The sequence below is a fragment of the Elephas maximus genome, chromosome 3 (genome assembly GCF_024166365.1).
Source record: "Elephas maximus indicus isolate mEleMax1 chromosome 3, mEleMax1 primary haplotype, whole genome shotgun sequence".
Classification (NCBI taxonomy): Eukaryota; Metazoa; Chordata; class Mammalia; order Proboscidea; family Elephantidae; genus Elephas; species Elephas maximus.
Genome location: NC_064821.1, coordinates 159,681,851 through 159,709,742, shown reverse-complemented (window position 1 = coordinate 159,709,742; position 27,892 = coordinate 159,681,851). Strand labels below are relative to the sequence as shown.

The 27,892-nt window shown below is 39.1% G+C and overlaps 1 protein-coding gene across 23 annotated transcripts in view; it reads right to left on the bottom strand.

Moving 5' to 3' along the window:
* Positions 1-27,892, bottom strand: part of LOC126073344 (myomegalin) — a 254,478-nt gene that overhangs the window by 37,632 nt on the left and 188,954 nt on the right. For 21 of the 23 annotated variants that reach the window (XM_049879947.1, XM_049879926.1, XM_049879928.1 and 18 more), the window contains 8 exons: positions 26,430-26,597; positions 26,172-26,253; positions 24,211-24,302; positions 18,494-18,610; positions 18,062-18,199; positions 16,950-17,062; positions 15,736-15,863; positions 4,977-5,065 (listed from right to left, as the gene is read on the bottom strand). In XM_049879947.1, the coding sequence (XP_049735904.1) occupies positions 4,977-5,065; positions 15,736-15,863; positions 16,950-17,062; positions 18,062-18,199; positions 18,494-18,610; positions 24,211-24,302; positions 26,172-26,253; positions 26,430-26,597 (927 nt within the window). Of the gene's footprint in view, positions 1-3,104; positions 5,066-15,735; positions 15,864-16,949; positions 17,063-18,061; positions 18,200-18,493; positions 18,611-24,210; positions 24,303-26,171; positions 26,254-26,429; positions 26,598-27,892 lie in introns of those variants that run through there. The other 2 variants (XM_049879946.1, XM_049879945.1) reach the window with 2 other exon arrangements.

Genomic DNA, 27,892 nt, shown 5'->3' with positions numbered 1-27,892 from the left:
CAGGGTACTCGATCCAGAATTAACACAAGGGCAGAGCTACAGGTAAAACAAAGCACGTTTTATTTCACTGGCAGCGGGGCAATCACACCCTACGATTACTGAGAAGTTAAAGTGAGTTAACCGCGTCCAGTGGCGGATTTCATTTTTGGTTATCACCCTAGGGATGACGCTGCCAGCCAGACTCTAAAAATCTAAGAAGGAAACAAGGCAGAAACAATTTTCCAATACATTTCTTTCTCTTGAGGATACGCCTGAAGTTACTCCTTAATGTTTCAGTTAAAGCAGGTCTTATGTTTTTTCCTCAAATCAGAGTTTTTTAACTTGTAACTTTTCTTATTGTTTATCTTGCACTTCTCTCCTATTTTTTCCGCCATGCTTTTAAAAGTGTAGAAACCAAAAACTGAATAGGATAATCTTCGTGTATAACTCTGCCACCTGTGTGTCAGTTTGTAGTACTGTGGTGGCTTGCGTGTTGCTGTGATGCTGGAAGCTATGCTGCTGTATTTTAAATGCCAACTGGTTTCCTGGTGGACATGAAACAGGTTGGACAGGTTTCAGTGGCAATTAAGACAGACTAGGAAGGCCTGGTGACCTACTTCCAAAAATTAGTCAATGAAAACCCTATGTATCACAACAGAATATTGGCCAATGTAGTGCTGGAATACGAGCCCCTTAGGTTTGAAGGCACTCAAAATACAGCGGCCACAACAATGGACTTGAACATACCAACAATTATGAAGATGGTGCAGGGCGCAGCAACATTTCATCATGTTGTGCGTAGGGTTGCCATGAGCTGGAGCTGACTCAGTGGCAACTAACAACGACAGTGTATAAGTGATTATTTTAGCAAAAGAATTTCTTGCTTGTCTGTTCAATATTATTCTTAATACATTGCAGTGTCACGCTGGCTTCTTTTACCTCTCAGTGGAAGCATTTTGGGGTTTAATTTCAGGTCAATTTAGATTTCTCAATTTTCAATTCCTACCCATAGCTATTTGTGGACAATTTTTTCTCTATAAATATTGTGATTTGTACTCGTCACTTATCAATTTAATTTTGGATATTCAGAATTAGGTCCCAATTATCAAAGTCATCAACATATTTGACGTGCATCACCATCAATCATGTAGTGGCCGTGTGATTAGGAATGATTTGTAAAATTAATTCTATGCTTTACACCTTCATTCAGGTCACCAATATATTGAACAGAACAGAGTCCAGAGCAGTTTATATGGATCACTAATTGATAGAGCTGCTCGAGTTAGCACAAGGCCATTGACCTTTGCTTTTGACCCTGTAACAAACCATGGTAACATCTAGGCCACAGGTTTGTGGCAGGGTTGATTCATGGCATGTATGTGCAATGGCACCTAGTAAGACAAGCACACATAGCAGGGAAAAAAGAGATCATCAGTTGCTCGGTTCCTCCAATCCCACACGTGTTATGTGAGCCTCAGATTTGGGAGGTTCTTGGAAATGTCTGTCTCTCTGGTTCTGCTGCTGGGCTTAGCCAGGTTGCTGGCCACTTCTGTATGTGGCACCAAGCATTTGTGACAAAATAACAGAGGACTGGATAAAACAACTTTTGAAAGTTTATGACCCTACTACTCATTTAAGCTATGTGCCATCTTTCTATATAAAACCTTTCCAACTAAACTAAAAGGAGTATTACCATCACTAAATTGGTGACATATATTCTTTTCTAAGTCTTAAGGGTTCTTTCTGCTAAAAAATAATGTCCAATTTTAATGGTGCCTAAACACGTGGGGTTGCCATGAGTTGGAATTGACTTGACGTTAATGGGTTGTAGACCCTCTTTTAAAGTATCTTCTGGATATATGTTATCTTGTTCTGTTGGTTTAAATATACCCAGTTTCTTAAAAAAAATTTTTTTTAAGACCCATTGGATGTTCATACAGAAAGAGACCTGAAGGCCCATCTAATCCAATTTCCTACTTTAAAACGAGAAAATAGAGACCTGAGCTTTTTGCCCAGGCTAACTTGTGTTTTCATTTTTCCATCTCAAAGGGGACTTATTTTGGCTGACTAGTCTTTAAAAACTAAAATACTTAGGAGCACTGAGCTTCCGTTAAGGCTGATGGAAAATTCAGAAACAGTGGTGATGGCTGTACAACATGAAAAACATAATTAATGTCACTGAATTGTATATGTAAAAAGCATGAAAATGGCAAAAAATTAAATGTAAATGCATGAAAAGTGACTCAGGATCTAGTCCGTTTACTAGTTTTTTCCTTATCATCTATGAAAAGCAAGTATGTCTGTTCTTTCCTAAAAGAAAATCCTGGATCTTCAGTATGAGTCAGAATCGACTCTATGGCAATAGGTTTTTTAGTATGTGTGATGGTAGTGTGACTCCTTTAGGTCTGCCGCTAACTATATATCTCCCTTATTTCACTTGTTCTATTTCTTTCAAGGACTGATTCGACCTTTTTGTGTGTTGGGTCTCCATATGTCCCATCAGAGCTCTATGTGCAGATCTGATCTATTTGAATATAATCGATCTGTTTTTACATTGTTGCTTCATATCTCTCACAATGTAAGTCGGTTCTGAGCCATAAGGACGTAAAAAAATGCCCTTTTCTCAAGTTAATCCTACTTAGTCTACTGATTTTACTCCCCTTTGTATTTGATTCTTGATTAATTTTTCCCGTTGCAAAAGATCAAATGGAGAAAGGCAATGGGTTTGGTTGATCACTCTTATTTGTTTCACAGAAATTTCCTAGAATTTGTTGTAGATCTTACATCTGCCTGAGAATGACATTATTCAAGAGATACCTGGGGAAAATTATTATCAAGGCCAGACCTGAGACTTACTGAGGTAGATAAGTCCAAAAATGAGGAGGAAGCAACTTGTTTTGGCCAAAATGCGGTTCTTGTCTTGTAAGGAACACAAAGTTGGATGTGTTTGTTAGCAGTCATGTGTATATGCTTGAGGTGGATGGGGAACTTGTCAAGAATAGAGTCCTTTTTCCAAGGACACAACAAGGAGGCATTCAGAGCCTAATCTTAAGGGATCATTTCCCTGGAAACAAGCAAATAAAATTCTGAGAATCTGGACACAAAAGAGCTTTGGAAAAGCAATCTTTATTTAATTGGCAGCATGCGAATCAAACCCTCAAATTCCCAAAGTTGAAGTAGGTTTACAATGATTTCACACATCAAGGTTCCTCCTACCCAAAAGGCTATTTTTCAAGGAGAGGTGATAGAAAAAATGATGCTTACCCAAGAGATTCTTCATCCAAAAGGCATATACTTTGTCTATCATAAGTCAAAACCCTGATCCAAAGGTTTACCTCAAAATTTACCAAGTATCTCCTATGCCAAGTAATGTGACAGGCATTGTGAGGGAACTACAAATGACTCAAAGTAAACATTTATTCCAGGGTTAGACCAACCTTCTCAAAATGAAGTCTAGCAATTTTTTTCCATGCTAGGCTACAGGACAGAATGCTGAGGAAGAAATGACTTTAGAACCCAATTTGCCTACTAATGAGAATTACAGCAAAGAACTCACACTACCAGGGATAGTTTAGACTATGGGAACAATCCGGCTGTTCTCATACCAGCATCTTCTGATCATTTATTTTCAAGTTTATCCCATCTCATAGTAGTAATAAACCCCAGTGACCAGCTGACCTCCCAGTCTATGTCTTTGAGGGGACATTTGCTCATCCTACAGGTCCATTTCTCTCTCACCCAATATCCTCATTAAAGTCAGGAAATGAGGGGCGGGGAGATTTGTCCGAGACGCAGAGGTGTACACAGTTAAGGTCACAAACCTCAGTTAGCAGGACTCAGAAGAGCAGTTGAAGCAAAAAGCGGAGGTCATGCAGGAACTCACAGGAGAGGGGAGGGTTCCTAATGGCTATCGAAACAAAAAGGGACTCTTGGTAGAAGGTAAAGAGACTCTGTTAAGGACATGAGATATCCCCGACAACTACTTATGTCCTCAAGAGCCAAAGACTGTGCCAAGCCCTGTGAGATTTGGAAACTGTTCACTTGGGCTCTTCCCATTGGTTTATTAGATGTCTTCTTCTTTTCTTATGCTGGAGAGGAAGAGGCAGACCCGGAAAGCCTTGTTTCCCCTACAGTATTTTTAACAGCCCCAAGGAAGCTATCACAGGAAAAGTCCAACTTCTTCTGCAGAAAGGTAGGTACCAACGATCCACTTTCCCCTTAACAATTCAGGGAGTCCCAGACAGGGTCCGTCTAGGAAATGTGATTGCTAAAAGTCGCTGGGTGATTTAAGGTCTGAGGTTCAGGACAGTCACTCTTGGGCTTGAGAGCATGCTTGTTATATTCACTGATGGTAGGTAGAAACAGTGTTTCAGACTTGGGTGCCGAGTTCTGAGGTTAGACAGGGGCTTACTCTTGTAGCGCCATTTGCTGGTGATCAAGTCGTCAAGACCTGAGTGGCCTGTCAGATTGCACAGCAAAGTTCTCTTATATATAATGAGATTTCACCAAGAAAGATCTCCTCGTTGTAGGCACTCAGATCCTTCTGGAGTTTCTCAGAAAGCACTCTCCCCAAGCAGGTTGTAGGCTCTGCCACCTCCCCAAACAGCCCTTCGATGACTCCCTGTCTTGTGTGGTGTGTTCCAGTTACAAAAACCCAAGAAAGGAAGTCTCCATTGTCTTGTTGTAAGTAAAAATTCTTTTCAAGCTATAGCTACAGAGGGTAAATAGGGGAAAAGGTGGGTAGGAGATGGTAGGGGGCAACAGTAAGAGAGACAGAGGAGTAAAGACAAAAGGATGGATCGGAGAGAAAAATGGAGAGAGGATAGGGGTTAAGGAGGCAGCTGGGAAGTTCAGGAGGATAGGAGAAAAGACTGGGAAGTGGTTTATATAAAAAATATCTTTCACTCTAGGTCCACAAGGGTTGCAGGAGACCATCAGACCCCAGAAGGGCTGTGTGCCTTCTACCCTGAGAACCCCAGGACCTGACACTGACTTACTTGCTGGTGGCTGTTGTGTGCAGCCTCCTCCTCAATACTGTCAGTGAACTCAGTGCTCGCATCTTCGGTGTCGTCCCCTGCAGCTGCACCTGGAAGCAAGTCCAGAAGACAAGGTGACTCCCTTCATAGATGGCTTCCAGACAGCAGCTGACATTACACTCTTTTTGCCACCAGCCTCTGATTTCTTCCTGTCCGCATATGCAATGCCCTCTAGCCAGCAGGGCCAACAGGGAAGGCAGAGCCAATAGATTGTGCCAAATCTGTGGAAAAGCCTTCTCCGTGTATCACTGGTACTTGCTTACTAACACCTAAGCCCAAGCATCAAAACATTAGTTCTCTTTTACTGCACAGTCCTCTGCCTAAGAAGTCAACTGTTGGGATAGAGCGGTTACTCCTCGCCTATTTCCAGAAAACCTGAGTTATTTCCTTCCTCGATACAGGCTGGCTATGTAATGTCAACTTTCTCTTCTGTAACATGGGTCAAGTGTGACCTTTTTCCCACCAGTGAGTGCTGAGAGGGTCACTGATTTTCCAGAGATAAGACCAGCCTTGTCGCTCTCACTCTTTTCCATTTTGGAAACCAGTTATGCAATGTGGTGATGATCTGAGGAACTCCCCTCTGGGATCCCTGAGTCCTACAAAAGTTCTGGTCTAGCTAGTCAAAGCCTAAGGCACAGAATGGTCAGGTGTGCCCTAATTCCTTGCTCTAGCTTCCCCTCCTCCCTCTCTCTCCCAAACTCCTATTTGATGCCAACAATCTTTGCCTATAGGACTTATCACATTATCATATGGGACCTAATCCATCCTCAAGTCCCAAAAGCTGGGCTCAGTCACCCTAGGAGCACAGACATTTACACTCTGCCCTAAGTGACAAGTAGCTGCAGTTTGTGGTCTGGGCAAAGGTCTGGGGAAATGCTGACCAATAGAACTTTCTCCAAAGGCAGCAGTATTCCATATGTGAGCTGCCCAATATAGTAGACACTAGTCACATGTGGCTACTGAACACTTGAAATGTGGCTAGAGTGATTGAGGAATGGAATTTTTAAGTTCAATTAAACAAGTTCAAAAAGCCACATGTAGCTACTGGCTCAGTATTGGAAAGTACAAATTTAGGGCATTTCTCCTTCTCCACATCTGTTAGATCACCGTCCACCTAGTTTTAGATCAAGACCTGTGTCCCACATTGCTGATTTCTTCTGAAAGTGTAGGAATTCACAATGGTTAATTCATTTGAACACCAAAGAAAATCTACTGTGACCTCCCTGTGTCTCACAGAACTTACCTAAGTTAAAGAACCTCAAGATCTAGTTCTGCACCTGATGGCTGAGTAATCTGTGTTTCCAGGTGATTATGTGGCTTGTCCAAGGTTACACAGCTAGTCACTGACAAGAGCTGTGCAAGAAGCTAGGATCTAGACTCTCAGACAGGGGTACTCGTTCCTTCTGATGATAAATCATAGATCTTTACCTTTGCTTCTTCCTCCAAGACCAAAGGACCTGCTCCTGAGCTCAGACATGCATGGATAGAAGGCTCAAGTAGTGAGCATTCACTACCCTCTGCAGGTAAGCTGAACGGGTGATTTCTACCTACATGCCTTCCTAGGCAGCTGCAAGTCCATTCAGAATACTTCCAATGCCCAAGGTTGAGCTCATCAAAGCACTAAGGGGATAGTGAGCCTGTTGTCCTAATAGCTACCTTACGACTGGTCCTCTGATCCTGACCATGAATGTTCAGATAATTTGGGAGCAGAGTAGGGCCCTGTTCAGTAAAGCCTTGCCTGCAAGGAGGCACCGCCACCATTCAGCATCCTTAGAAATCCTTGACAAAGAGTGTACAACAGAGACTTCCAATGCTTACTCTTTCAAACGCCAGCCCCAGAACCATCTCAGTCAGAATACTGGTGGCATGGAGATGAATGACTAAACCCCCTAAGCTTTGGGTGCTTTGGAAATTCACTGAACCAGGATGCCAATGCACCTGAGGACAGCCATATAATATCATGATTACTTTTGAAAATCTGTCCCTGTACAACAGTAGAGATCAGAATTTTTTTTTTTTCCTGCAAAGAAAATGAACTGTCCTACTCAGTAACTAATTAAGAATACATACTTTTTATATTGCCTCCTTTCTGAGTTTTGGGATAGAGAATGATTCTTTGGTTGAAGGAGGTTCAGCTCTATGAGACCCAGGATTCTCATCCTCATACCATTCTTGGTGGGCCGTGTAGCCATGCTGGCCCACATCCCAAGAAGATTCCTGTACTAGGTTTCTGGAATAATGTATGTGGGGATTAGACAGGGTGACTGTCACTGGCCTTGAAGGCTTTTCTCTAACACTTCCTGCCCTCCACTTACCTTTGTTGGCCTTCCTGATGGATGACACTTTTTCGTTCCTCTCTTTAATTTACTTGGGGGCAGGGTGCCATGGTTCTGACTTCATGAGGAGTTAGATGGAGACAAAGCAAAAATGCCCATCTCATCCCAACACTCAGAGCTTTTGTTTTCTGGTTAGCTCACAGTCTGCTGTCCTTCCTTTGTGGCAGCTTTAAAGCTCATTCAGTTTTTTAACAATTGATTTGGAATGCTCAAAGTTTTTTTTGTGTATTTGTTTGACGGGTAGAAGAAAGCTGAAATTTTTTTGCCGGAAACATGGAAATAAATGATCCCACATGAGGTCCTAAATATAAGTTGGTATTAGACACCCCCTTTCTGTTGTTACTGTTTCCATCTTCTTATAAATGACAATGAAAGAACTGCTTTTTTTGTGGGACATTCCCTTTCTAGGCTTTTAAGAAGCAGCAAAACATTCTTCTCCGGGACTAATTTGTAATACTTTAAATTTCTAATTTAGAGATATCTACGATTTTATATTGGTGCATCTTCTCCTTATTTTTGATAAAGCCTGAAAATGATCTGCCACCTTTTGATTCTCTGAAGGTAAGAATCTGTTCATTTAATATTAACTTGATTATCGTATGATTATGTATTACTTGTTAGACTGGCAATTTTTAAAAATAATTTTTATTGTGCTTTAAGTGCAAGTTTGCAAATCAAGTCAGTCTCTCACACAAAACCCCATATACACCCTGCTACACATTCCCAGTTGCTCTCTCCCTCCACTCTCTCTTTTCTTGTCCATCTCGCCAGCTTCTAACCCCCTCCACCCTATCATCTCCCCTCCAGGCTAGACTGACAATTTGATTAAAAACTTTTATTTGAAGCTTCAGCGATAGTTCACAAGTTGTGGTCCTTGCAAGTCTCCAGGCTCCAAATCAGACAAAATAGAGGTGATACCAAACTGTCCCTTACTTAGATTTCAAAAATTATTTTCTACCATATGTCTGATTCTACAGTGTACACAGAACTAAAATAATCCTCTAACATATAAAAGTATAACATCCTTGGGTGAAAACTTAAGCATTAGGCAAGTATGAGGTACCCTCCTTATCACTGAGGCAAAAAAAAAATTCATATTTTTGTGGAGCTTTTTAAACTGAGGATGGCGCAATGATTTCACCTCTGGAGCCAGACTGTCTGGATCTGAATTCTGCTTCTGCCAATAACCAGCAGGTCATGATATTTCTGTAACATGGTATCCTCATTTTTTAATTGGGGTTAATGCTAATATCCACTCCACAAAAGTTGTTGTGAACTTTACAAGGTTTGCTGATTTTGAAGTGCTTAGAACAGTGTTTGGCACACAGTGTGTGCTCAGTTAATGTTATCCATTATTATTATTATCATTGTTGTTGGTAAATCGAAGTGGTCCACGGGCTGGAAGGTTGAAGGCTTAAACAAGTTGAAGGCCATAGAACCTAAATGTAGTTAGCAGAGGGAAGTTATATACCTCATGTCATTAACTGGGTGATCTTGGTTAATTCTATCTGCACTTCTTCACTTCTGAGTATCTGTTTCCCCTACCAGGAGGCTTAAAATAATACTCTTTTCTCTCCCTGCATCACAGGACAGTTGAAAGAGCATAAAATTTTCAGTAAAAGAGGATGGACTCTTTTGAATAGGTGCTTTACAAAAAGGATTCGTCATTAAATTATAACTGCCATAAAACTCCACTATGCTGGAATAAGCCTTAGAAGGAAATTAATTATATATAAAGTTCTATTTATATATAAATCTCCAGCAATGAGCCCAAACTGGGTGGGCAGTTGAGGCTGTCTTTCCCAAATTCTACTCTATGGTTATCAGTATTTGCTCTTTAAGCCTGTTTATATGGGATCAACAGAAAAGGAGTAGCATTTCACCATATCGTTATTCAGAACATAGCAGGTGTCATACTTTACCAATTTTGAAAAGGGACTCAAAGAGCTAAAACTTTACAGCATGACCAAATTTGCTCTGCCAAGGGCCCAACTGTTCTTTCCCTCAGTGCCAGGCTCAGTGCCAGGCCCTCTTAGACCCATCTCACTTTCACTCCCAGGTACCCCGTTTGCCACGTGCTCATTAAAAGAATTCTCATGTTTTCACCTTTTATGAACTAGTATTAACTTTAATATTATGATGCTAGTTGACAGAATCAAAGAAAAAAGATCAAACCCTGCAATTTTGTTCATTCTTTTCTGGACCATAAGGAAACTCTAGAATCTCATATAGTCTTCCATAAGCTTTGCCTAGAAATAAAATTCTTTAACTAGACAGTTTCTAATCTTGGAACAGAAGTAGCTAGATAAGAATATTGCTGTCTGCAGTCAAACTTGTCTATGGTCTGTCTTTGTCTTTAAATTATCACATCTCTTAAGTAAACTGGAAGGCCTTTCAGCTTGTAAAAAAAAAAAAACCCAGCTTGTACATCATTCAGAACCAGCTTCTTTCTGCGACCTAAAAAGATAAGACCATAATCTAAAAAATGTTTAGGGGTATGAAAATTCCCCAGGATTCTGGAAAGAGTTTTCACTTTTTCAAAAGGATAAGTATCCAATAAAACTACAGAGTCACCTATTCTTAGGCTGACCAGGACAGATATAAATTGGGACTGTCCTGGGCAAATCCGAAGATTTGACCACTCTATCTATTCCATAATCTTATAATTTTCACTCAAGGGACTCTTTCTCCTCATGGTCTCTTTTTATGTTAAAAGAACACAAAAAGCAGACTTTCTTAGGACCATTTACTGAGATGCCACTGCCCATCAGAATAGTTGGTTCCTCAGATCTCTATCCTGCTTTCTACTACTCTCCTTCAGGAGCAAGAAAGAGTTTCCAAGGTGAAGTAGCCCATTTCACATTTCTGGGGAAAGCATAGCGCTATTTTTTTCATCTCACTTCCTTGGGAGAACAAAAATCTAGGTTTCTTCCTTGTCCTTTCTTTAGTTAAATTAATACAAAGCCATTTACTCATTCCATAGCACCTTACTTTGACTTGGAATTTTAGTAAAAAGGTCAATAGGCTGATTGCCCTATAAGGGGGAAAAAAAAAGATGTACTTTGTCTACTTCTTTTCTCAAAAAAAGGAAACCAAATAGTTACCGTTGGCCTTTGATACTTTTATTGGATCAGTAAGACAATTTTTAGTCTCTCAACTGGAGTGGCTGAAATTCTAATACTTATATATCAAAACGTACACTCTCCATTCCAGCACACACGTTAACACAGTTTAACACAGCACAGTGCCATGCAGAAATGAACTTCCAGAGAAAAATACGCAGCTTATTTTGGTGGGGAGATAATCCTGGAAATAATCTAATGCCAAGTTTCTGGATCATTTAACAGGGTGCTTCTTTCTTCATCTGAAATGGTTATGAATTGCTTGAACTTTTCTCAACAGCCCCAAGATCAAAATTATAGGTGATAAAAGCAGGAAAAAACTGCTTTTATTATCAAACTGAAACAGATGGAAATTCTTCATTGAAACAGAAATTCATGATTAATAAAACATACTTGTTTATACACATGCCTCTCAAGTTTACAGACGGAGAGAGAAGTTGAACGCTTGAGACCAATGATTTTGATAATTGCAAAAGCACTGCATACTCGTGTTATATACTGAAAGCACATTACAAGCATTTTCTAGACAATTAAGAGTTCCTAAGGAACAGTGAAGATTATTTGGCTCATGTACCTAACACCCCTACTTTTTATATTACCTTAGACCAAACATTTTCTGACATTGCTGGACTTCCTATTTTATCCTCACAGCTTTAACAAGAACAAAGCAGTATGATAGAAATTTTTCTTTCTGAAACTGGACTTTAAACAACAAAAAGGGAAAGTAAAACAAGAATTATTAAATCACTTTATCAGTTTAATTATTCTTATTTGAAATCTGATGTAAAATTAGTATCGGCAGCCATGTAGCTTTGTCTTTCCCTTCCACTTCCCATTTTTGGTTGGAAGCAAATTACAACGTTAACTTTTTTCATTTGAGAAACTCATTCAGGCTTATGTGATTACATATAAAGAAGCTGAGGACTTACCTTCCGTCAACTCTAAGACTACTTAGGTGCAACATGTTTATCTTCTAAGACATAATGTTTTAACACAGTTGTTGCTGCAAATGCTTAGTGGGAGTATGATTTAAATCCATATTCCAAAATGAATTAAGACTCAGAAACTAGTAACTACAGAAATATCTCCAATGAATTGTCCTATTGACTCACTCTGTTGGTTTTTAAATAGGGCTGCCTTATACGAGCTCTATATTCCTTGCTGTTCTTTCTACAGTATAAATGTCTATATAAAAATAGTGCTACCAAAGGGAGAAGAAAAGCTCTCTGAACTTCAAAAGAAAGAAGAGAAAATACGTGCTTGCATTTCACAGGATGTTAATATCTGAAAAAGAAAGCTAATTTCATTCATTCTTCCTCTAGTAGAATTTCTAGAAGGTGAGATGGGAGATGGACTTTAAGTGTGTAGTTACTAATATTTCTTTCTCACTTCATTGGAAGTTTGTCACATTTCCCTGTACAACACTGGCTGCAGAACTGAGACCCTAGTTGAAGAGGCAACTTACGTTTTTTGACGGATGTCAAAAAGACCACGACACCACCAATCAATGACTTACCCTAACAGTGGAACTAGAATTTTATAATACTAGGTTCAAGGAAAATAAAGGGATTAAAGAATTGTTCTAAGGCCAACAACGGTCCAAAGCGAAGTGGCTTTAAGTAGGTCAATCTTCAATCCTCAAAGGAAGAAGCAATGTTCAGTATAATCTGATCTGCTCCTCCTTTCCCTAATCTAAGAACTCCAGATCCAACTGGAAGACAGAAGCAGAGAGAACCAAGATCAATTTTCCTTCATGGTTTTGAAGCTATAAGCCAAACTTCTCATGGTTCAGATACTGAAGAGGAAACATAAGCATAAAAGTGTCAGGTTTTTTATGTGTATCTTCCACAGAGGTCACTTACAAACTCTGTAAGCAGAAGATACTAAAGAGCCTTCCAGGGACCACTTCTTCTGGCTAGGATCTGATATCCTACACATGTTAAGAATCCTGATTCTTAATAGAGATCTTACTATATATAATGTAATTGAAAAGTATTTTTGAAATATGAACAAGTAAATTTTTACTTTCCTTGAGACACAGAGTAAAAATATTGTTTCTGTCCACAAACAATGAAGAAAAGTAGGTATGGGGGCAGGGGGAAGATGGGGAGACAGGGTACGGTTACACCCTGTCAAAGTGAAACACTGACATATTAAAATAGCCTAATTATGCCTTTTCAAAATATTAGTATTTGGCTAAATACTAAAAAAAGAGAACATTAGAAAAATGTTGACTTATGTTAGGCATTAACAATCATCAGCTTTCAATACAGTTTAAACTTGCAATAGAAAAGAGTTTAGGGGACATATTTATCAGTAAGGACCCTCATTCACTAAATAAATCTTCCTGAAGGTTCTTTGCAACTCTTTAGTTCTATAAACTCTAGTTTTCATCTATGCTGACCTCTTACAACCATTACTCCACACATCTGCTATTTCTTGAAAAATAATTGCAAGAAAAACTAAATTTACCAATATGGATTTTTCTCAATTTAAATTCCATACTTCCAGTTAAGCATGGGCTGAGGAAGCATTTAATTCACTCACTTTCTTTCAAAAGTTTCTCACACATAAAGTTCTATAAGCACAAGATGTGTTACCTAAAGTTATTGTCATGTTGAAAAATGCCTAACAAAGGTAAACTAGTCCAGTAATAGAAAGGATCTATGTTCCTGAAGAGAGATCAGAATCGCATTATATCATGCCAAATATGATTACATAAATGATGTTGTCCAATTACGGCATCATCTATCTCTGAGCCAAAGAAAAAAACCCATTGAAATTGTGTTCTCAGATCAGATGCCAAATTATCACGTAAAATTGTTAGACCAGGAAGCCCTCCCCAGGTAGCACTCCTTTCAAACCTCATTCCAGCTATCCAGACCAGAAGGTTAGTTCCAGATTTTAGTCATATCTGTGGTACCAAGGTCAAACTCCTAACTTATCCTTTGCCACTAAATTGCTTATTTTTTTTATATTTCCTATAAGGCATAACATCAACTACAGGATTGATGCAAATAACAAAAGCACAAATTAGTCTGTCTTTTCAGTGTCCAAATCAGGGTCAGAATTCACTTACTTTGTTCCTAATCCATTTTGATAACTTTTTTACAGGAAGTTGGGTTCTTTATTATTCATTAAGCTACATTAATATTTATAATATTAATTAGAATATTAATACATAGCAACAATTCAAGATACCTAGGGATATTCCTACTCTTGTTGGAGACTGATAGAAGAAGTGGTAATTAACATAAATTATTGTAATCATTATGAGCCATTAGCACCCAAGAGTCACCCATGGGTGAATTTCAACCAGAGATTTAGAAAGTTTCCTTGGTCTACTAGGAAAATGAAGGGAAGACATTTCCTAAATGCACTCTTGCAATGACACAATAGACTAGTCTTTTGATGGGTTGGCATTTTTATAGGTCAATTATTTTCCTTATGGCTTCTGGAATGTTTTGTGAAGGAAAAGGTCTCTTAAAATTGAAGACAGAAAATTGGATAGTTCTGCTTCCCTCTCCATCCCTCTCCTTAAATGACTCCTTCTTCCCTCAAAGGCCAATAAACTCGAATGGTACATATCCATTAAGAGGAAGGCTTGCGGTTATCAATCTTTTGCAAACTATTTAATCAGAAGATTCTAGTGCATTTTTCCAGTAGAACATTTTCTCCCCTGGCCTTTTTAGTTTGACTAATGCTCTACCTATTACAGATACAGCTAAGGTTACAAAAACTTGGATGGAATTTAGAATGCAATCCAAGCCATGTCAACACATGAAGGTGAAAGAAATAAAAGTGCCACGTAAAAAATGGAAGGAAAAATAAAAGTCACTGTGCCTCATCTAGCTCAGAAAGGGTACTTACTCAATAATATTTTACAATGCTAAAATCATTGTAAATCATACTTACAATCCCTGTCTCACAAATTCCATGTTTAAAGTAACTGAAATTTCAGCTTCTAATCTAAGAAACTTGTATCCAGAAATAAGAAACCTCATGGTGTTATACCCACAAAACTCCAAAGTAATCTTGGTTACTTTTCATACTCTTGACATTTAAGACACCAGAAATACAATCCTCAGTATGCCTTTCCTTATTACACCTGTCATGGTGCCACAAGAAAGCATTTGAGACTATGACTAAAACCTAGGAACACAAATCTGTGACCACATTTCTTTCTAAGCTATACGAGCACTTCAAAGCCTGAAGCCCATTACTTATTTCTATATGGAGAAATGCGTCGGCACTATGTATTATACCGTCTAGTGCCACTACCAAAATGGAAGTAAGTAAGCAACATAAACAAGGGTGCACTGAAGTTTACACTGAAATACTGAATTTCAAGGGGGCATTATCTTTGTACGTAGAGAATTCTGACTCTGTAAGATTTGAAAGCTTTCTTGAAGTCCTGCTCTGACTAAATACAGCATGCTTTTGGTTTAAAGAAACCTAAAGGGGTCACTATGAGTCAGAATTGACTCAATGGCAACAGGTTTGGTTTTTAAAGGGGTCATAGAAAACCTAATCTGATTCACCTGTGTCATTCAATAATCAACTCTAAAACAATATTAGAGGTAAAGGTTTACTACAAGCACTGAAAAAGTCTTTGCCTCTGCTCTTTACCTGGCTAGCCCTCCCAATACTTGCCGTCTACTATTACAAGACTTCTCTCTCGGTTTTGATTACTAAGGATCATACCGCTTTTGCCATGTCTTCCTCTAGACTCTCAGTCTCTCTCTCCTTGAAACTTTTCCTTTATTTAATTAAAAAAAAAAAAAAAATGCCCTCATTCAAAGAGCAGGAGTTGATTGAATGACAAATATAATACACACGCATGCATTTATGACATGATATGGAACTTATGAGATGGATTGTGATAGTGGGGGAGGAATAAACTTTATTGGCCCAAAGAAGGAATGAGAGAATGAGAAGGAGAGGCTAGGGAAAGGAATGAATATGGGTGGGAAAACTAAAATAGAATAATTTCAAATGTGCAAATTCATTTCGTAGCCCCCGCCATTCAATTTAGAGATAGATACGTACAGCAAGATGCAGACAGTCTAAAGCAAGTTTCACTTTGTAGCTGATGCTACTTGTACCAGTTCTATGATTAGTAAGTCACCAGTTAACTCTGCCAAAGTCAGACAAGGCTCTCTGGTTAGTGCAAACAAGGTTTTCCATCCTGGGCTGCAGTACGACCCGCCAGTGCTCAGAAGGCATGCTTGTGATGAACTTGCACACTTTCCAGTTGCCCACCTCCAATGGCGGCCAGGGTCTCCAGCCTGCTTAAGCGCTCCAGGCTTCTTCCAAGAACTTCTTCTAGCCGACCACGTAATACCTGGGCCCCTTCCAGTTCCACCTGCAGAGTTCGGTCTCTCTCAGAGCTGATTAAACATGCCACATGGAAAGAAAATCGATTAGCAATCAACTGTAATGAGTCGGCATGTTTTCAACGCCACTCTGAGCCGTGAGATTTTCTAAAGTAATTGTTCTCCAGGACACAAGAAATGAATATAGTCTTTGTTGTGGCACTTGTGTTTACTGTTGGTAGATTACTTTGCTTGCCCCTTTATGCTAGATCCTGGGTCAATCTCACTTAAAATTATACAGCTTAAGGTCTGTCTCATAACACTACAGCCTGCATAAGAAGAATTTCATTATTTGACTAAAAGCTTTACTTTCTGATAAACAAAAATAGAAGAAAAACTGAAACAAGACTGAGTCAAGGAGGACTACCATGGAAGAGACCTGCTTTCTCCCTTGTTAACGAACTGGATCGTGCTCTGGAGAGGCATTTTGTTTACACAGACTAAAGATCCAGAGGTCGTTTAAAAAGTAACACAATCAGGTGATCCTATGATACCTTTCCTCTGCCTTCACTTTCTTGAGCTGGAAAGAAAAAACAATTAACAATAAGCTAGAAGAAACTGAAGAGTAAAAGAATAAAAGATAGGAAAGAAAAAGAGGCTAGAGAAGAAGGTAAAATGAGAAAATAATAAAAATAAAAATGAAGGGAATGTAAAATGAACCAGAAAGATATAATAACATATATCACAAAAAAAATCAAGAGTTACAAGAGAATATATCCATCTTGACGGTTACTATCACCCCAGGATCAGAGATACGCAATGAATATCAGTGCCCTTTACAGCCTTACTCTTAGAAGAGAACAGTGATCCACAGGACACGGAGCAGAGAAAGGCAAGGAACATACACTGAGTGCTTATTACATGCCAGGCACTGGTGTAAACACCTGACGTATCTTCTCATTTCATCTTTGCAATAGCTAAGTAACCAGGTATCATTCTTGATTCAAGATTTAGACACCGAGGGTTAGAGACAGCCACACAGTAAATGACAAATTGGATAGCCCCAGCATTATCTCTGCTCCATTTTTCTCCACCCGTCAGTACTGCAGGCACCTGGACTTGATTAGAAATAAGAGGGAAAATGTACAGTCACTCTCTTACCTCTCTGGATGGGCATGAAACTTCACCAGACTGCTATAGAGCTGTCTCTCTGCTTGTAAGGCCTCATTGAGACGACTCCGTTCATCTACCAGTCCTTCCAGCATCAGCAGCAACTGAAGAAAGAAAGAAGCAGCAGCATGCAAATGGTAAAGTGAGACATGAAGCTACAGTTAATCTTGAGAAGAGAGACCAAAAGAAGGCATTAGCATGGAGCGTGAGTGAAAAAGCCCACTACCTTATTACTTCTTAAGTTTCCTATAGTATTTTAGTTTTCAAATCAATACCATATTTCTTGTCCTTTTTTTTTTTTTTTTTTTTAAATCTTTAAAGCCCTATAAGACAGAATTCAAACGTGGGGGCAAGAAGAGGAAAGTGAAGAGAGAAGGCAGAACAGAGCAAAGCAGCTAAGGAAAAAGGGTGGGGAAAGAGAGGAAGAAATGGTGAGAGGGAAACATATGGTAGCACCTACTAGTATTCTGCATTCGCTCAACAAATACTTACTGAGCACCTTCTATGCGTCAGGCTGTGTTCTAGATTCTAAGGATAAGCTTATGATCTAGTGGGGGAAACAGACAGTTATCAGTCACAGTCATGCGTCACTGTGAGCTGTAGGAAGTGCTATAAAGATGTGCCAGGATAAGTGCCTGTAAGCAGGGATTTGTTTAAGTGAACGGCTGGGGCTAAAAGCCAGATCCAAGTGAAATGAGTAGTTAGTGAGAGAAATGATAACAGAGTCAGAGAATATGGGTAATTAAGTCTTTTTGAAAAGTTTGGCATCCAAGAGAGGTTGGACCTGGGGAGATGTTATAAAGGAATTTAGGGGTGAGGCAGGTTTTTATTTAATCTTTTTTTTTTTTTTTTAAGTTGGTTAAATGTAGGTAGATGAGAAGGCTTTAGTTGAGAGAGAAAAACAGTGTGAGTCCAAGGACTCTTGCTCCCTTCAGGACCACAAATATCAGAAAAGGACATCTATGGCTGCTAACGGCCAAGGTAGGAAATTCACCGATTCTCCATAAAATACCATCGACTGGCCACTTCACAAATAATTCTGATGACAGCCTTTCCACCACCTATTTCACAGTAAAAGTAAGGTCTGTATTCCAACTGCTTACTTGTTGTCTTCGGCTTCCTGAAGTTTCTTGACCCTGAGATTCTACTGAAGCAATTTTTTCCCGAAGAAGTAAGACTTCTTGGGTCAGGCGTTCCATAGCTGGTATGTCTTCAGGATCAACCAGTTGCATTTGCAGGTCCTAGAAATAAATAAGTATGGTAATAAAACACTATTCAGCAGAGGAGCAAAGGAACAACTGCTCCTGAAATAGTCTGCTATACTTTCAAGTGGGATGTTGATCATGACATTTTCTTTATGAAATCTTTGCAACTGTTACACGAGTCAAAGGGAAGACAGTGATATTAAGAGACTTGAACTAACAGTGCATCAAGGAAATAAGCACTGGCCAAGGGACTAAATGTTGTTTGCAGATGCCCTACTGCTATTGTGAGCTGTCATCATTTCCAATGGTCTTTAAGAAGCTTTTAAGAACCTTTATGAGGTCTTCTTTAATCTGGATGTTCCTGGTCAGGGACTCCATATCAGCAGCCTGCACCTGCAGCTCTTCCTCTTGCACAGCCACCATGGACTGTAGAGCAGAAAGTTCCATCTGTGGGGAGGAGAAACCCTGAAGTTAGTGAGCAGAGGAAACAATATCTGTCACATTTACATTTTAACACTGAGGCAAACCTGTTTCCATATCATATCACTATTAGCCAGAAATGCAAGTGAAAACTGGAACATGAACAGTGTTCCACTGGATCAAATCAATAAACCACACAGTGTGGTACCAAAGCCGTAGAGTGGTTTTTAATGATATCTTCCATCTGAGTCAGCACTGTGAAACACAATGTTGTTGCTGTTGGGTGCTGTCGAGTCGATTCCAACACATAGACACCCATAGGCCAGAGCAGAATTGCTCCATAGGGTTTTGTAGGCTGTAATCTCTATGGGGGAAACCCCGGTAGCATGGTGGCTAAAAGCTATGGCTGGTAACCAAAAGATCGGCAGTTTGAATCCACCAGGCGCTCCTTGGAAACTGCATGGGGCAGTTCTACTCTGTCCTATAGGGTCGCTATGAGTCAAAATCAACTCAATGGCAACAAGTTTGGTTTTGGTTTGGTTTAATCTCTATGGGAGCAGATCGCCAGGTCTTTCTCCTGTGGAGTGGCTGAGTGGGTTCAAAGCACCAACCTTTCTGTTAGCAGCTGAGTGCTTAATCATTGTGCCACCAGGGCTCCTTGTGAAACACAATCCCAAACCCATTGCCTCTGAGTTGATTCTGACCCATAGCAACCTTATAGGACAGAGTATAACTGTCCCATAGAATTTCCAAGGCTGTAATCTTTACAGAAGCAGATTGCCACATCTTTTTCCCGAGGAGTGGCTGGTGGGTTTGCACCACTGACCTTTTGGTTAGCAGCTGAGCACTTTAACCAGTGTGCTACCAGGGTTCCTTGTGAAACAAAACAGATATATTTAATTCATGAGTTTATTGAGATATTTTAAAAAGTATACACCATTAGCGAATGTAAGAATAGATGAAATTTTTCTTTATAGAAGTATTGCAGTAAATAGATGGAGAAATGATAGAATGAGAATACATTCATTTTGCAATCCCTAAAGAATTAATGGACATAGGCACTCAGCAGCAACAGCTACTAACATCACAGACATCATTATATATTACAAGCTAATGGAAGAACATGCCACCACCTATGAAGAAGTCTTACCAAAAGTTAGCACTGTATACCCTAAACTTCCAGTTATATCTTCTATCCCTCCTCATGAGGAAATGATGACCAAATATTTGATTTTGACAAAGTTCATTAATAATCATGATAATAACAGTAGCTGCCAACATTCACTGGGTGCTTACTATATGTCAGGCACTACGATAAATGCTTTGCATATATTTAATCCTCTAAACAAACCCTGTCATCTGACTCCTGCCTACTTCCAATTCAACATCTGTCTTTTACTCCTCATTCATGGGTACACCGGTCTTTTCTAGAAACACCAGATTTTCTCTTGAATTAGAGCCTTTGCACCTACTATTCCCTCTGTCTGAAATATCTTCCCCAGGTTTTATGGTCGCGTCCTTCTCATCCTCAGGTCCCAGCTTAAATGTTGTCTGCTCAGAGAAGCCTTCTTTGGCTGCCCTACCTAAGGTGGTCCCATCCTTGTTACTTTCTATTATCTCCTTCATATCATTTACTACAATCTATACTTATTTACTTATTTGTTTATTGTCTGTCTCTCCCCAGCAGAAATTAATTACATAAGGTCAGGGACCTAGTCAATCTCGTTCACTACCTCATCCCCACCACTAACCCTGACTTAGAGAAGGTACTCATGTGCCTGAGAAATGAATCCTAACAGCAATTCCATAAAACAAGTACTCTTCAAGTCACATATTACGATGAAGTGAGTAAGGCTGAGAGAGATTAAGAAAATTGTTCAAAGTCACGGAGCTAGTATGTGGTAGATCTAGGATATAAACTCAGTGTAGCAGAGACAAAGCCATGAGGCCACAATGTTCCCTACAGATACAAGGCGCCCTGGTGGGGCAGTTGTTAAGCTCTCAGCTAATAACCAAAAGGTAGATGGTTCAAACCCACCAGACTCTCCACAGGAGAAAGGTGTGGCGGTCAGCTTCTGTAAAGATTAACAGCCTTGGAAACCCTATGGGGCAGTTCTACTCTGTCCCATGGGGTCACTATGAGTCAGAACTGGCTCAACAGCAACAGGTTTGGGACTTTTAATTTTGTTTTAGATCCTACACATCCTTATAGTCTTTATGGTGTTGTTGCTAATGTTTGTTACTATTAACTCTGCCTCATGGTGACCCCATGTGTGCAGAGTAAAACTGCTCCATAGGGTTTTCAAGGCTGTGGTCTTTTGTAAGCAGATCACCAGCCCTATCTTCCAAGGGGCCTCTGGGTGGGTTCAGAGTGCCAACCTTTTGGCTAGTAGTCAAGTGCTTAATCATTTACATCACCCAGGGACTCCATCTTTATGGTAACAGCAAGATTTGTTTCCATTACCATAAAGACAGAGTCCCTGGATGGCAAAAACCGTTAAGCGCTCAACTACTAGCTGAAAGGTTTATCATAATGGAAAGTTACCTGTAAGGACCCTGGTGGCACAAATAGTTAAGTGATGAACTATAAACTGAAAGGTTGGTGGTTCCAACCCATTACCATAAATCCAGCAGCTCCACAGGAGAAAGGCCCAGCTGGTGATCTGTTTCCATAAAGATTACAGCCAACAAAACCCTATGGGGGAGTTCTACTCTGTTACATGGAGTCACTATGAGTCAAAATGAACTCAGTGGCACCTAACAACAACAACAAGTTATTTGTAAGGAAATATTTTAAAGAAATACTTTAGAATAATTTTTTAAAAAATAAAATAGGTGTGACAAGTAGAGGCAGATGGCACACAAGCTATTTTAAGATGTGACCACACTTCCTGAAAGAAGTAACACCTCTTCCCTTAATGGTTAAGAGCTTGGCTGCTAACCAAAAGGTCAGCAGTTTGAATCCATCAGCTGCTCCTTGGAAACTCTATGAGGCAGTTATACTCTGTCCTAAAAAAAGGGTATAGGGTCGCTATGAGTCAGCATCGACTCCACGGCAGTGAGTTTGGTTTTTTTTTTGAAGTTATAAACAAGAAAAATTTTACTTGCATATCTTCTAATGTTTATAGTATCACGAAGTGGGCTCATGATGACTTATAACTACACAAAGTTATTTGATGGTTCTGGGCTACTGTGGCATGTTAGGAGGAAATGATTCTCCTAACGTTTTCCTGCCATGTTGAATGAGCTTAATTAGTGTTTAACGCCTGACCATTCTTCACCCTTAAACCACTCAGCCCTAGGGAAGTTGAGGGATTTATCTTAATGGAAACACAGGGGAAGAATAAGCCAGGCACGCTTAACTCAACCCCATCCTTCTTCTTGAGAGACAGCTATCTGCAGGAAGCCTGTTGTCTCTCCACTCCTTCTCCAAGGGCAAGCTCTTCCCACCCCGTAGTGTAGTCTGCCAAGGCCCAATGTCCAATGTTGCCTGTGAGTGGGTACATAAGTCTACTTAATTCTGGGGTTTGGCTAGAAGGCCCACTTGGCTCTTGAATTAAGTTCTCTACTTAAGTCTTTATCAGTAATAAAGCTGACCGAGCACCAAACTAACTTCCACTATATTTATTTCTCAATTTGTTCAGATCTTGGGTATGGAAAAAATGGTGTTATTTCTTTGGCCCTCTTCAGGTAAATCTATCATTATATATCCAGGTATTTTGCTCCATTGAAGAAAAATGAAAACACGAAGAAGAGAAATGACTACAGTATGACAAAGGTCTGCAGTCAGACAGACATGGGTTTTAAATCCTGGCATAATCTCCTTGACTAGGCATTTAAACTGAACCTCAGTTTCCTCAATTATAAAATGGGAATAATATCTACTTTGCAGGGCTGTGTGAGAATTACAGAAAACATTTAAAATGCCTGGCACATAGCAGGCAATCAATGAACAGGTACTCATACTGCTGGTACTGCTGTTGCTACTACTATTATAACTACTATTATTATTACAATTGTTGTTATTATATGAGAACAGTAGGAAAAATGTTTCAAAATACAGGAAAATGTACAGGGGTTTTGGTAAATACCTACTATTAGAGGAGATGTGATAATAAATATATATGGCATTGGAATGAGAACTAGGTAGTAGATTAAGGATACATAAAGGTAAGCAATATAGCTAAATCACTCATTAACTATGTCCATTTATAATTATTAGAATTTTATGATCCTGAAAACAGATCAGAACCAAAATGTAACATTACTCTAAACTGAGTGTATGTGAGAAAAAGGGAACATGTGGAAAGTAAAATAACTGACATGCATAATCATACAGTGGCTAGGGTAGAACCAAAAACTAGGGAGGGGCATCAGGGGACTTTTAAAACTGTTATTTTTAAAATACCACAAACTTTCATATCCTCAAAACTAATAGAGTCACGTAACATGAGGCTGATTGCAAGGAGGAATGCGGTAATAAAAAGAGAACTTAAGAGGTACAATGAGATAATTCCATCACACTCGAACACAGGTTTTGTATGACAGATCTAATTATGGCAAAGAGTAGAACAAGGCTGAGGAACTAGACAGACTAGCTAATTTAGGAACCAATGACACTGACTAATCTAAAGCAGATGCCAGCTAACATAAGGACTTTTACTTGTAGTCTGTGGCTCTGTGCTGTGGTCCTAACATCTCTTCTATGTCAGAGTTGGGCACAGAACTGCATAGAGAAGGCAGACGGGGAAGAGATCCTGTAAGGCTGAGAGGCCTCTTCTAAGAACACTGATGTATATACCATTGCTAGAAATAGTTAAACCACAAGGATGGGAAAAACGTTCTGCTCCAGGAAATGACTTCTTAGACAGTGTTTGGAGTCACAAAAGACTTGGGTCTACATCATAGCTTTGGCATTAATAGTTATATGACTATGCCCCAACCCCATGTTAAAAAAAAAAAAAAAATCAGTGTTTCAGCTTCTTCATCTATAAATCAGGGCAAACACCATTTACCTTGAGCAGAGTTGTAAGCATTAGTGCTGATACATGTTAAGTACCTAACACAGTGCATTGCTTAGAGTGAGCACCATATTGATCATGCTCACATTTCTCTTGTTCTGTGTACCTAAAACTAACTGCGTGGATCTAATGTCATAATTCTAAACATCAATTACATAGCACTTCAGATGTATGGCTGCTAACCAAATGGTCGGCAGTTCAAACCCACCGGCCGCTCCTTGGAAACCCTATGGGGCAGTTCTACTATGTCCTACGGCATCACTATGAGTTGGAATCAACTCAAAGGCAAAGGGTTTGGTTTTTGGTTTTTTGGTCGTTTTTAACAAGTGTTCTACAATTCTTTTATTCCGGTTGGTAATGGGTAGAGAAAGCCATGTTGTATTAGCACTTCAAAAGTTTTAATAATCCTTCTTTATAAAAACAAGAGCATCTTGGTAAGATAATGTATATATAAAGCAATTTATATTTTTCTCCAAAAATGGAAAGGAAATACCTTGCATTTGGACCCAGATATTTTACTTGGAGAATTGTACTCTTTTAAATATAAACTATTTTGAAAGAAAAAAAGGTTAGGAATTTAGAATTAGGTATGCCTAGAAAACTCACCCGACTTTCCCTTTCTTTTTTAGCCATGAGTTCAAGTTCCTCTTTGGCATTATTCAGTTCTTTTTCCATCCCTGCAACCGCATCCAAATCTCCTACAAATGAAGACACAAGTTAGTTTAATCACTGTTAAAATAATGTGATCAAAAATCACTATCTTATTTCTTAGGAATTTACTCTGAAGGCACTCTCCCACTATACAACACACACACACACACAGTTGTTCTTCACATCGTTATTTGTAATAGGAAAATACTACAATCAGCCTACACGCCTGTAAAGAGAAGACTGAACTAACTACATCTTATTCACACAATAGAGTACTATATACAGATGTAAAAAAAAATAGGGAAGGTTTTTATGCACAGGTATGAAGTGATTTCCAGGATATGTTGTTAAGTAAAACGAGCTAGGTGCAAAAGAACACACCTAGTGTAGTATGTTTTGTATTAAGAAAAGGGGGTAAATCAGAACACATGCACCACAAACACATATGACTGATCCACTTATTTTTGCAAAAAGAAACATAGTAAGGATAATCCAGAAATGAAATTGGTTACCTACAGGAGATCGGTGGGAGCAGAAGAATAGCAGAAAGGAAGCAGATGGGACTATTTGAGTTTCGAACCATGGTAATGTTTTATTTTTTCATACCTAAAGTTAGTTCAACAATCATGGGGAGAAAAAGCCTAAAATTGAATACTAACAGAAACAAATGAACCTGTATATTATGTTTTTAAATTATCCAGAAGATAATTTAAAAAATTAATTCAAGTAGCTTTTGCAGTGGGATATATTCTAAGGATAAAAAGAATTACAGGCAGTCCCCAGGTTATGAATGCGATCCATTCCTAACTGCGTCTTTAAGTAGAATTTGTAGGTAAGTCGGAAGAGGTGCATACGGTTATTCTCTGGCCTTACTTTAGTGCAAGAGAAGGCTCAAAACCTTTTCAATGATTTAAAAGCTGCATGTGTGGAAAGTGAAGGCGACTGTGATCAAGAATTTGTTGTGAGGATTTTTTTTTTTAGGAGTTGGCTCAATCCTTTCAAAGTGAGGGCAAATTTACATAACATTAAAGAGCAAGTACAAGTCAGATGCTTGTAACCCCGGCACTGCCTGTACAAAGAAAAATGTTACTTAATAGGTTTATTGCTGATAAGTATCATATAGCAATTCTGAAACTGTTTTTATGTATTATAGTATTAAGCAAAAGCATAAAAATATTGATGTTGAAGGTAACCAAGGTTCTCGGTGTTGGGAGAAAAAAAAAAAAGGAGAAGGGGAGATAAAATAAGAAACTGAAAGATCTGTGTTGTTAAACTGGAATTAGAGTGATCAGCGTGAAATCGTGAGCTACATACATTCTTAGCTCTATTCACTTAATGGGGGTTTAGAAGCAAATGACATCTTTGTAGCAATGGACACACCTTGTGCCTAGATCTTAGTTTCTATTCCCCACCAAAAGGAATTAGGGGGCTCCTTGGAGTAACGGCTGATTCCAGGGCTGAGGCAGGGAAGGTAAAAGATGATGATGGAACATCTCATTATGCCAGAAAGTATGGATATGGACAAAAACTGATGGGAAAAATGCGAAAATGGCAGAAGAAATCAGCTCCCCTGGGCCAAATTTGGGAACCAAGTAGAATAATGACAAAAATGGATAATATAATAATATTTTTAATTCAGTATGTCATATTGACACAAACAAACAAATGAGGCAGGGAGGATAGGCGAAGGAAAGCTCTTCTTTATAAAAGAATACCACCAATAAATAAAGTAGAAATTTTAGAAATAGAAAATCACTCTGTTAAACTACCAACATACCAGCTTTTCAGGGAAATACAAACTTATTTTTTCCATTAAGGTAAGAAAAGAAAGAGTAAAGCACCTTGGCTAAACCTACTATGAGTTACAGGAAGGAGAGACAGACAATTTCCTGCATGAAATGGAATTTAATACTTACCTAATGTGGACCTGGCTATGCTGGAATCCCCTTTGGCAGTCAATGAAGCACTATCATCTCCTGAGGGTATTTGCATTGAACCCTAAAAATTGGAAAAATCATGGGAATTTAGGAAGATCCAGGAACCATGATCACAATGACAAGGACTTGGAATATTCTCACACAATTTGGTATTAAAGTTATCAAACTTACACGTAAATTCAAATGTTAAAGGGAATACAGTCTGCCTGAATGTCTACACATGTCTATACTTCTTACTTGATCAGGCTGCCCTCCAACATGGCGGCCAATGGAAGTAACTTCAGCCAGTTGGTTAGAGATAAGTGCTTGGGACATCATGAAGTCTTTCCCTCCTAAATACTGGCGTAGGGCCTGTAACTCTGAATTTCTTTCCATTAGGGCTTGTACCATCTTCTCTGCAGCAGCCTAGTAAAAGGAAATCACACATAACATTAGAAAGATGCCCCAGTAAAATAAAATTTGTAATCTGATGCTATTTCTTAAAAGCCAACCATTTTTGAAAAGCCAGTGGGGCCCTAAGAAATAGTTTTCTTGCTTTCAAATTACAGGAAAAACATAGTCAAGTGACTGGAAAGAAAGCTTCTCATACAAAACATTGAAAAAAACTGAATATAACACATCTGTTCCAGAGAAGGGAATCTGAAAACTGGTTCTGCTAGAACTCTATCCGGCTAAGATTTTAATATCCTGGTTTGAATTGGCGTAATAGATGATTTATTTCTTCACCCTGGAACACTTTTTACCCAAACATTTTTACCCAAACATTCACGAGGTCAATTCCCTCCCTTCAGTTCTTTGCCAAATGCATCTTCCCTGCATATCCTATCTAAAACAACAAGCTCTTCTCTATCCCTAACTCCCCTTGCTGTGTTCTATTTTTTTCCAATGCTATATGATACGTGTTTATTGTCTCTCTCTCCCCAAACTGGAATGTGAATTTCCTAAGGGCAGGTATTCCATATTTTGGTCGCTGCTGAATTCCAAGTACCCGTAACAGTATCTGGCACATAGTAGGCATTCAATACATACTTATTGAATGAAGAATTACACAGATAAACATCTTTATCAGACCATATAATCTGGGGAATCTGAATCTCAGAACCACCAAGCCCAGTTTGTTTCATTTCAAATCCAGTATTCCTAGACAGATGACACAATAAGGGAAAGAGAACATCACAAGTATGCCCTGCTTTTTGAAAGCTCACTTTACGCCACTTCATTTTCATGAAAGACCTACAGTAGTAACTGTTTTCACTAACCAAAAGAAACCAGAAGAGTTTTGCTTTTGTGAAAAAAGGCGAAAATGGCACTCAGCATGTTTTGCAATGAGCCGTTAAACAGGCAGCACGTACCTCAAGCAGCCAGAGTAGCGTCATCAAGGTTCCCCTGAAACTATACTCAGCACCTCAGCATCAAGCTGCCATAGTTTTGAACTGTGTCTATGAGCATCTGTGTTTTATCTTAATTTTGTTTTGTGGATCTGTTAGCAAGACGTGTCCTAAAGTATCAGAAAAGCCTAAGAGAGCTCGTAAGGGTGTTCCGCTTAGCATAAAACTGGCCTTTCAGTGTGCTGCTGTCTTCCCAATTCTGCTAAGCGAAACTACATTGTACATGCATTATTTTACTTCATATAGGCTGTGTATTTATCATAGTGTTCCTGCTCTTTCTATACATGCTATTTTAGGTTTTATGTGTTACTT